The following is a 10,911-nucleotide window of genomic DNA, read 5'->3' as shown; positions in this document are numbered from 1 at the left end:
CAACTACGATGCTAATTGTATGATTAAAGCGCATAAGAAAACCCTCAAATATTCAACAAATTAAAATAAAGCATTAGATGTAAAACTAAACTCGGCTCCAAATTGGTTTCATTTCCACTCCACATTCGATGGGGGCCCAAGTAGTGGGGGGGATGAAATTTAAATGTTGCAATTGCCGGACCGGGAAACTTTCTCAACAATTTACCAGAGAGAACGTTTTTAATATATAATCGTCAATGGCACTCGTGTCCAGGCCCAAGGACCTGCCCAGGACCTGCCCAGGACCTGCTTAGGACCTGCTCAGGGACGTTTTTCCAATATTTTTTCATCGTTCGAACTAAGGACATTACCTCGAGCACTTCTAAGCTGACCAGTGGACCAGGGACACAGAGAACTCGCAGGACTCGCAGGACATTGGGACAGGCGGCATACGTGCCCGGCTTAAATTATTAAAACTTTTGCATTTCGTAAAAGTTTATGCATGAAATTTCATGGGGCGCACAAAACTCCTTGAGCTGCGTTTTTATACAGCGTCGAGTGGCATCATCGTTGGGGGGCGGGGGCCGAGGCGGAGGCGGAGACGGAAGCCAGGCAAAAATTTTCTACCAATGCAAGTTGCATTTAGAACGGAACGAAACGAAACGGAACGAAGCGGATGCCCCCGGATGCCGTTGCCAGTTACAAGTTGCCACTGCCGCTCCTGATGGTATTTGCATGTTGCAAGAAAGCAATGCGTCGTGTGGGAGTGGCAGGCACAAACTTAGTGACCATTATGCATGCAAGTCTCAATATATTTCACATGAATTTTAATGAAATTTGTGTCGTTGAACTGGCCTGTCCCCAAGGAGCACTCCTGTGGTGGTCCTGCCCTGTCCTGCCCCGTCCATGGCTGGGAATTTTGTGCAAATCATATCGCATAATTGGAAAGCCACAAGCGACTATTTCCAGCTATTTGCATTACGGAGAGGGAAGCTCGGTGGGGGCCCTGGGACAAGTTTTTGGCGCATATTAATTAGCTCGTTTATCATCTGAACACTTTTCCGACAGCCAGGCCAGGCCAGGCCAGCCCCGTGCTCGAACTCGAACTTGTACTCGAAGCAATGTAAAATTAATTAAGTTGCGCCACAAGGAAACTTTTCCGGCGCCTCTGTTGCACATGGAACCGAGTGCAATTGGTATTCATTTCAAATGGATCCGGCATCAGTTGAGGCAGAAGCAATAAAAAAAACTGCTGCCAAAAGAAACTGTTAACTAACGAAAATGAAATCATAATTAATATTGGTGGAATCGGCAAAGTGCAGAGCTGCCCCGCTGCCCCCCTGCCGCCCCCCCGACCCCCCTGACAATCCTTCGCAGACAGGACGAGTCAGTCAGGCAAGCAGGCGTCAAGGCGAGCAAGATTCAAACTTTTATAATTAAAATTTTGCAGCTCCAGTATTTTCAGTGATTTTTTCCCGTTTCGTACCTGCTCGCCAGGCAAATCATAAAGCTACATGGAGCCAAGAAGGTGGGGTGGACGGGGGGCAGTGGGGGCGGTAGGGGGCCGTGGGGGGCGTGGCGAAACTTTGCCGTTCGAGTGCGAATTAAATTAATTTTCAACTGATTTGATTTCTCGCAAAAGCTATTGCTAAAATGTAAGTTTCTGGCCATTGCCAATGGAAAAGTTGTCCCCGTCCGATACCATTTTTGTGTGGAGAATGCGAGGCGAATTAAATTAACAAAGACAGAGACAAAAGGGAAGGAATTTCATATGTTGTGCGGACAAAGGAAAAGGCAAAGGGCACCGCAAGAGAGGAGCCAGCCAGGATGCGTTGCCTGGCCAACGCACAATAACTCAATGAAATGGGGCCCAAAATCGGGAGACGGGGACCAGGGTGGCGCTGTGACCAAACAAATTTACATAATTCCTGAGTCGCCCTGCTTTTAGGGGTCTGATATTTATGGAGGGCAGCTTAATGGCGGTTTAAAACGGTTGCAGCCGAGAGCTGGAAAAATCGCTCTCGAACCACTCGGAGATACACGGATACACAGCGCCATGGCACACACTCGCACACGAGCATTATGCTAAAACAAATCTACATAATTTAGGAGTAGGCCACGCCGCCGCCACGCCAGGACGAAACAACAACAACAAAAAATAGCAACAGCCGTAGCTGTGGGGCCCCCAAGCCTGTCATTGCCGCACAAATCAAAAGGCAGGCAGGCGGGCAGGCAGGCAGACAGGATCTCCTTTGGAGAAAATTATTTGCGGATGCTAAGAAAAATTTGTACATCAATCGATTTTGTTTGATTTTTTTCTCTCTGGCTGTGGCTGCCACTTCCATTTCTCTGTTGAGTTGGCCACAAGAGATTTGCATAATTCATGGCGCTGATGGCTGGTGAGGATTCCAGGATGGGCCTCTTCTTCGAGTGCTGGGCGGAGCTGGGGGTGGCGGGGGGGCATGTGTCTGCCTGATTGCTTTGAGTGGCTCATTTCGCACAGCCTGCCCTGCCCCACCAGTGCTGCTGCTGCTGCTGCTGCTGTGCGGTGCGGTGCGAGGGGTAAATTGGAAAAGTATGTCTAAGGCCGACACCCTCCGCCCCCAACGACGAATCCTGTACTGTTGTGGCATCCGAGCCGTATAATTTTCGCCTTGGCCTGCGTGTGGCACGTGAGTGGAGCATGTAGTTTTTTAATCAACTTGCAACATGCAAAACCAATGACAGTTCCAGTGGCTGTCGACTGACGACTGCGTGCCGGGGACCACCGTTAGCCCCAAAAAGAAAAACCATCCAAAAGCAAACAAGTTATGCCGTCAATTTCAATTTATATTCTAATGACATATTGTTCCAGCCATTGTCAATTTTTGTTGCGCGTGTCACCGAAACGGAAACCGAACTCGTGGAGATGGAGACGGCGAAATTTAAAAACAATTTTCAAAACTTGCCCCAGAGAGAGATTCGTATTATGTTTAACTCATTTTCATAAAGCACTGTGCTGGGAGGGAGGGAGGGGCCGGGGCGCGGGCAGGCTGAAATTATAATGCGAAAACAGCAACAGCGGCGACACCAAAGCGCGACAAAGTTCAGGCAGAACAAAAGTTTATCTCGTACTTTGTTTGCATACACAAAGCCCGAACGAAGAAGAAGCTCTGCTCCGCTCTGCTCTCCGCGGTTCTGCTCTGCTCTGTCCCGCTCTGCTGTGCACTGCTTTGCTTCGCTCTGCTCTGCTCTGTCCCGCTCTGCTGTGCACTGCTTGGCTCTGCTCTGCCCGCTCTGCTTCGCTCTGCCCTGCTGTGCTTCGCTCTGCTCTGCTCAGCTCTGCTCTGCTCTGTCCCACTCTGCTCTGCTCGGTACAGCTTCGCTCTCCTCTGCTTCCGCTCTGCTCTACTCTGTTCTGTTCTGGCAATCGTTGCATGAAATTCAGCGCAGGAATAAGCCACGGAAACACTGCTTTGCGGTGGCTGGCTGCCATCCATCCCGTCTCTGGGATAGAAACAATGACGCCCCCCCAGGGCTGAGCGTCGAGTGCTGAATGCCGTGTGCCGTCTGCCGTGTGCCGTGTGCCGGGCGTTGAGCGATTTCTTTTCATAAAGATAAATGCCAGAAAGTTGAGGCTGGCTGCAGCAGTGTGGAAGTCGTACTGCAATCTGCCGACGCTACAGGAGCTTCTGGACGAACCGCTCCTCCCCCCTCCCCCCGCCGTTAAAGTAAAGCTTAGTTCGTCTGCCTGGGGCTTTGTTAAAGCTTCTCTCTGTCGCCGTCGCCGTCTTTCGCGCTACTGCACGGCATTAACTCGGCCATGTAAAATAATTTACGGCGCTGCATTGCAAATGACATTGACTTTATACTTTTGCAGCTTTTGTACCCTGTAATTGTGCGAGCGAAGGAAGGCCTCGACTGTTGATCAAGCAAATGCCCGGCGGAGAGCTATGCATTTTCTACAAACTGGCTGTGGAACGATTACCGGGTATCTTATAGTCGGAAGGCCCCCTTTGGGGTTCTCTCTAGTTCATATTTCATGTGGGCAGAGTTCGGCTTTCCCTCGCGCTGCGTCACGCTCGCTTCCGCGGCATCGCCTGTGTGGTGCACATTTCGTCGTATGTTGCATGCCGTCCAGCCTGCTGCTGCCGAGAGCTGGGCCAATTGACCAATGGCTGCTTATCAGGCGAGAACATGGTTCTATGGAATTTCATTAGGCTTCACCTCCCCCTTCCCACCGCCACTCACCCACGCTTGCGTACCCCCTCCGCCGCTGTTCTACTGCCTGGTTAATGGTCGGTTGTTGGCCTTTTTTATTACCGCATTGTTCGTTGTCGTTGTCGTTGTCGCAACAGCCCGCGTTGGCTAATGGCGTTAGTTCGTTAGCCAAGCGATAAGATTGCCAGCCGAAGGGGGGCCGGTTCAAAGAACAGGGAGGGCAAGGCATCCCCATCTCTCAATCTGGCGACAGGAAGCTCTTTAATTATGAGCAGTTGTTAAGCAGTCCTTTAGAACATGAGTACCCTAACCCTCACCCTCACCCTAGCCCATCCCGTAGTACCCTTAACGATACCCCGATACGAAATCTTCCCTTAACCGATACTCTAGTCAGTGACCCGTGTCACCTGTAATTGTAAGCTATGAAATTCTACTTGATTCTTGGACAGTTAAAACCATTTGTAGAACCAATTCAAAGAAAATGTAACAGGAACGAAGGACGACACGTAAAGCCTATTACTCTGTTGGTTCACGCCCACGGGAAATAATTCCAGCAAGCCCCGCTGGAGAAAATATCCTTGATCCTTGGTCCCTGATGAGAAATGCATTAGATCAAGGAAGCTACTCTGAACACAGGAAGCCATCGCACGCCTAGATCGAGCTGTATTTTTGTTGTTGTGCAACAAAAAGCATCAAAGTCGATTGACAGGACTCTCCCGGAGAGACATGCCACGCCCAGATTGGCTGCCGGCTTCAGTATTGTAATTACTCGCGAATGTTTGGAGCGCTATTTCTCAGCCAAATAGGGCCAGATCGGTGAAGGACCTAGTCTCCCAGGACCGCGAGGATCCAGACTGTCGAACGGCATCAAAATCTCGACTTCGAAAATGAGGCCGATTTTTGGCAAATTTAATGATGTAACCATCATGATTTTTTGCGAAAATCGTGAAAAAATTGATGTCCCTTTTTTCGGCGGCAGTCGATTGGCAGGACTCTCGCGGTCACGGAGAGACATGCCACGCTCCGATCGGCCGACGTATCGCAGAGATATAGCGTGCAGGAAAAACCAGTATTTTAATTACTCGCAAATCCCAATCTTTTGAAGGGCATATCTCAGACAAATAGGGCCAGATCGGTCAAGGACCTAGTCTCCCAGGATCGCGAGGATCCAGACTGTCGATCGGCATGAAAATCTCGACTTCGAAAATGAGGCCGACTTTTGGCAAATTTAATGATGTAACCATCATGATTTTTTGCGAAAATCGTGAAAAAATTGATGTCCCTTTTTTCGGCGGCAGTCGATTGGCAGGACTCTCGCGGTCACGGAGAGACATGCCACGCTCCGATCGGCCGACGTATCGCAGAGATATAGCGTGAAGAAAAAACCAGTATTTTACTGAAATACAAGTATCAATCTTTGGAAGGGCATATCTCAGACAAATAGGGCCAGATCGGTCAAGGACCTAGTCTCCCAGGATCGCGAGGATCCAGACTGTCGATCGGCATGAAAATCTCGACTTCGAAAATGAGGCCGATTTTTGGCAAATTTAATGATGTAACCATCATGATTTCTGCGAATATCGGGAAAAAATTGATGTCCCTTTTTTCGGCGGCAGTCGATTGGCAGGACTCTCGCGGTCACGGAGAGACATGCCACGCTCCGATCGGCCGACGTATCGCAGAGATATAGCGTGAAGAAAAAACCAGTATTTTACTGAAATACAAGTATCAATCTTTGGAAGGGCATATCTCTGACAAATAGGGCCAGATCGGTCAAGGACCTAGTCTCCCAGGATCGCGAGGATCCAGACTGTCGATCGGCATGAAAATCTCGACTTCGAAAATGAGGCCGATTTTTGGCAAATTTAATGATGTAACCATCATGATTTTTTGCGAAAATCGTGAAAAAATTGATATCCTTTTTTCCGGCGGCAGTCGATTGGCAGGACTCTCCCGATCACGGAGAGATATGCCACGCCCAGATCGGTCCATAAATAGTCGAGATACAGCCAAAGATAATGAGTGAAAATCGGCCATTTTGGTTGAAAGTTGAGGATTGTTGTTGCACCACAACCAAAATCGTTGGAGAAAGTTTATTTTTCTAATTTTAGATGTAGAACAATGAAAAACAACAACAGACTACAACAAGCCAGTTTTGCTTGATTGTTTTCTCCGCTATTTGTGGCCCGATTAGTGTGATGGCTTCCGGGATCGACCCGACTAAATGGAGCTCTTATCAAGGATCCAAAATATTTTTTCCAATCAAACATATCAGTATTTATTTATTTGTTTTTATTCGACAAAGGAATCAAAATAGTCCTTTACTGACGTATTTCTATCTTAAATAATAATAAAAAACAAAAAATTACAAAATCATATATGAGATAATTGGTCCGCTGGAGATCAACCACAAAGGGTGCATGGGTCCTTAGGCTCCTTGTAGGCGTACTCAAGCCAATACTTCTAATCAGCTCAGGGCAATCGCTGTTATCCACTAAGAATTTATAGCTAAAAAGCTGAGTAGCAAGAGTCCTTCCATCCTAGAGGGAGGAGAGATGCACGAGGTGAAACCTGCGGACTTTCTGGATGCCAGGATGGGCTACAGCTAAAAAAGGCGTAAGTGAATCAGTATATAATTTTGGACATATTTTAAAATATATCTTCTTTCACAGAGGACTTATGTACCCCACGCTTTACCTCAAACCGAGTCGTATCCGGTTTCCCCCGCCACACGGAGTCCTATCCAAGCATTAGCGAGGCGCATTCGGTACTGACCGAGTCCTAACTCAGCCAGACAGAGCCATATCCCAGCAGGACGGAGGCGCACCCCTTGCAATATCAGACCTAACAGCCCATCGTCATCCTTCGACCTGGCCATCGACAAAAAGGGTTTTGTCTATGGCAGCCTAGGAGGGGCTACGCGGACTGCTAGGCTCTAAATAGATCTCGTTGTTGTTAGATTTAAGGATATATAAGGATGTAGATAGTAGATACAAATGCTTTCCACGTGTTCATTTATTTACACTATGCTAAGTTTCGATGAATAAAACGATTGAAAAATAATCCTTGCTGTGTCCTGTATGGGGGTAGCTATCCTGCTTACAAAAAGGCGTGGCAGGTTCAGATCGGTTCACTAATAGCGGAGAAAAATAAAAATTTTTGATTGGGGAAAATGTCCTTGATCCTTGATAAGGACTCCAATAAATCAAGGACATTTTTCGATCACAGGAAGACGTCGGACTCCTAGATCGGCCCACAAATAGCCGAGAAAACTGCATATCTGCGTTTGGGGTTGTTGGGGAGTCCTTGTAGAAGGATTAAGGACATGCTTCTTATCTCGGCGGGCCATGGTGCGTCCCGATCGGGCCACAAATAATGGAGGAAACAAGATATATAGGTCCGGAGAAAATATCCTTGATCCTGGGTCCTTGATAAGGACTGCATCGAGTCAGGGACAGTTTTCCGAACACAGGAAGCCGTCGCGCGTCCCTATCGTGCTTCAAATAACGGAGAAATCAACAAAAGTTGTTCCTGTCAATTGTTGTACAACAAATTGTTGTTGTTGTACAACAACAACTCTCAAATTGCGACCGCTCAAATGGCCAAAATCGAGAATTTTACAACTGGGATACCAGGCGAACAGAAATCAGCAGCAAGCAACTTTTGCGATTGCACAAAAATCGTTGCATACTTTTGGGGGAAAATAATATTTCAAAAAATAAACCAACGACCTTCTGCTGATTTCTGTTCGCCTGGTATCCCAGATCTGAAATTCGAAAAATCTCGGTTTTGAGCGCCACCAAATTGATGTTGTTGTAATAACTGGATGTGGGTGTTGTAATTTGTTGTTCATGGAATACATCCACCATTTTTTATCCGATCGGACCGCGCGACGGCTTCCTGTGCTCGTAATAGCTTCCTTGTTCTAATACAGTCCTTATCCAGGACCCATGATCGAGGATATTTTCTCCGGACATATATATCTTGTTTTCTCCATTATTTGTGACCCGATCGGGACGTGCCATGGCCCGCCGTGATAAGAAAAATGTCCTTAATCCTTCGGTAAGGACTCCTCAACAACCCCAAACGCAGATATGCAGTTTTCTCGGCTATTTGTGGGCCGATCTAGGAGTCCGACGTCTTCCTGTGATCGAAAAATGTCCTTGATTTATTGGAGTCCTTATCAAGGATCAAGGACATTTTCCCCAATCAAAAATATTTATTTTTCTCCGCTACCCCTTTTTGTAAGCAGGATATCTACCCCCAAACAGGACACAGCAAGGATTATTTTTCAGTCGTTTTATTCATCAAAACTTAGCATAGTGTAAATAAATGAACACGTGGAAAGCATTTGTATCTACTATCTACATCCTTATATGTATATCCTTAAATCTAACAACAACGAGTTATATTTATAGTCTAGAAGTCCGCGTAGCCCCTCCTTTGGATGCCATAGACAAAACCCTTGTTGTCGGTGGCCAGGTCGGATGACGATGGGCTGTTAGGTCTGATATTGCAAGGGGTGCGCTTCTGTCCTGCTGGGTTAGGACTCGGTCCGGATAGGTCTTGGTCTTGGATTGGACTCCTCCGTGTGGCGGGGTCAAATCGGACACGACTCGGTTTGAGGTAAAGCGTGGGTTACATAAGTCCTCTGTGAAGGAAGATATATTTGAAAATATGTACAAAATTATATACTGATTTACTTACGCGTTTTGAGGCCATAGCTCCTCCTGGCATCCAGAAAGTTCGCAGGTTTCGCCACGTACATCTCTCCTTCCTCTAGGATGGAAGGACTCTTGCTGCTCAGATCTTTATCTATAATTCTTAGTGGATAACAGCGATTGACTTGAGCTGATTAGTAGGATTGGCTTGAGTACGCCTGCAAGGAGCCTAAGGACCCATGCACCCTTTGTGGTTGATCTCCACCGGACCAGCTATTTCATATATGATTTTGTAAATTTTTGTTTTTTGTTATTATTTAAGATAGAAATAAGTTAATTAAAGATTATTTTGATTCCTTTGTCGAATAATAAAACAAATAAATAAATACTGATATGTTTGATTGGGAAAAATATTTTGGATCCTTGATAAGGGCTCCATTAGGTCGGGTCGATCACAGGAAGCCATCACACTGATCGGGCCACAAATAGCGGAGAAAACAATCAAGCAAAACTGGCTTGTTGTAGTCTGTTGTTGTTTTTCATTGTTCTACATCTAAAATTAGAAAAATAAACTTTCTCCAACGATTTTGGTTGTGGTGCAACAACAATCCTCAACTTTCAACCAAAATGGCCGATTTTCACTCATTATCTTTGGCTGTATCTCGACTATTTATGGACCGATCTGGGCGTGGCATATCTCTCCGTGATCGGGAGAGTCCTGCCAATCGACTGCCGCCGGAAAAAGGGACATCAATTTTTTCACGATTTTCGCAAAAAATCATGATGGTTACATCATTAAATTTGCCAAAAATCGGCCTCATTTTCGAAGTCGAGATTTTGATGCCGATCGACAGTCTGGATCCTCGCGAGCCTGGGAGACTTGGTCCTTGACCGATCTGGCCCTATTTGTCTGAGATATGCCCTTCCAAAGATTGGGATTTGCGAGTAATTAAAATACTGGTTTTTCCTGCACGCTATATCTCTGCGATACATCGGCCGATCGGAGCGTGGCATGTCTCTCCGTGATCGGGAGAGTCCTGCCAGTCGACTGCCTCCGAAAAAAGGGACATCAATTTTTTCCCGATTTTCGCAAAAAATCATGATGGTTACATCATTAAATTTGCCAAAAATCGGCCTCATTTTCGAAGTCGAGATTTTGATGCCGATCGACAGTCTGGATCCTTGCGGTCCTGAAAGAGTTGGTCCTTCACAAATTTGTTCGTGTTTGTCTGAGATATAGTCATCCAAAGACTTCTAACAACATCTTGATGAATCTAAATTCTAGTAGTCCGCGTAGTCCCTCCTTTGGTTGCCATAGACAAAGTCCTTGTTGTCGATGGCCAGGTCGAAGGAAAACGTCGGCCTGTTAGGTTCGGATCTTGCAAGGAGTGCGTTTCTGTCCTGCTGGGATATGGTTCTGTCTGGCTGGCATAATTCTTGGATAGGACTCCGTCTGGCAGGGGGAAATCGGATACGAATCGTTTTGCGGCAAAGCATAGGGTACAGTCCTCGGTGAAGGAATATTTATTTTAAAATAAATCCACAATTATATACTGAATCACTTACGTGTTTCGAAGCTGAAGCCCAGCGCTTGAAGCGGTGGCGTATGAATGGGGGGCTGCTTTCCCGAGGACGTGAACCAACCATTCCGCTGTCGATCTTTTTTCCCGGCTGCAGCGGACGGGACGCCACATTGTCAGCAGTGGCCTCATGGCTATGGACATGGCCTGCAGTGGACAGCCATCAACGAGAGCACACTCGCTCATATGAACCGGAAGAGCAGAAGGGTGAAGGCCCTCATACACGATGGTGGGCACATCGGCTTCCGCGGGCACGCAAGAGGTATTGCTGGCCACTGGAGGAGGCGACCTGCTTAAATGAAAGGAAGAGTTAAATAAAGTAAATGAATAAATAATAACCTAATAACTTTACCTGGCGGGGCAAGAGGAGGGCCAGAGAGGGTCTCGGCCAATAGAGTTGGAGGGAATAAAAAATAAAAGAAGAACAAAGGAAAAATAGTCAATGAAAAAGATGAATAGGGGGGAAACAAGGAATACTTACTCGGTCAAAG

At 46.8% G+C, this 10,911-nt stretch overlaps 1 protein-coding gene across 1 annotated transcript; it reads right to left on the bottom strand.

Annotated features, from left to right (window-relative positions):
- Positions 1–10,036: 10,036 nt before the first annotated feature.
- LOC6598834 lies at positions 10,037–10,850 on the bottom strand. The gene is made up of 3 exons (XM_026995314.1): positions 10,773–10,850; positions 10,407–10,709; positions 10,037–10,293 (listed from the first exon to the last, which is right to left on the bottom strand). Exons 2-3 carry the CDS (start codon positions 10,604–10,606, stop codon positions 10,122–10,124), a joined length of 372 nt encoding a protein of 123 aa, XP_026851115.1. The 5' UTR covers positions 10,607–10,709; positions 10,773–10,850; the 3' UTR covers positions 10,037–10,121.
- Positions 10,851–10,911: the final 61 nt, after the last annotated feature.

Source organism: Drosophila persimilis, unplaced genomic scaffold (assembly GCF_003286085.1).
Source record: "Drosophila persimilis strain 14011-0111.01,24,50 unplaced genomic scaffold, DperRS2 tig00000000-arrow-pilon, whole genome shotgun sequence".
Taxonomy (NCBI): Eukaryota; Metazoa; Arthropoda; class Insecta; order Diptera; family Drosophilidae; genus Drosophila; species Drosophila persimilis.
The sequence above is the reverse complement of the archived record's forward strand: the minus strand, read 5'-3'. Positions and strand labels throughout refer to the sequence as shown.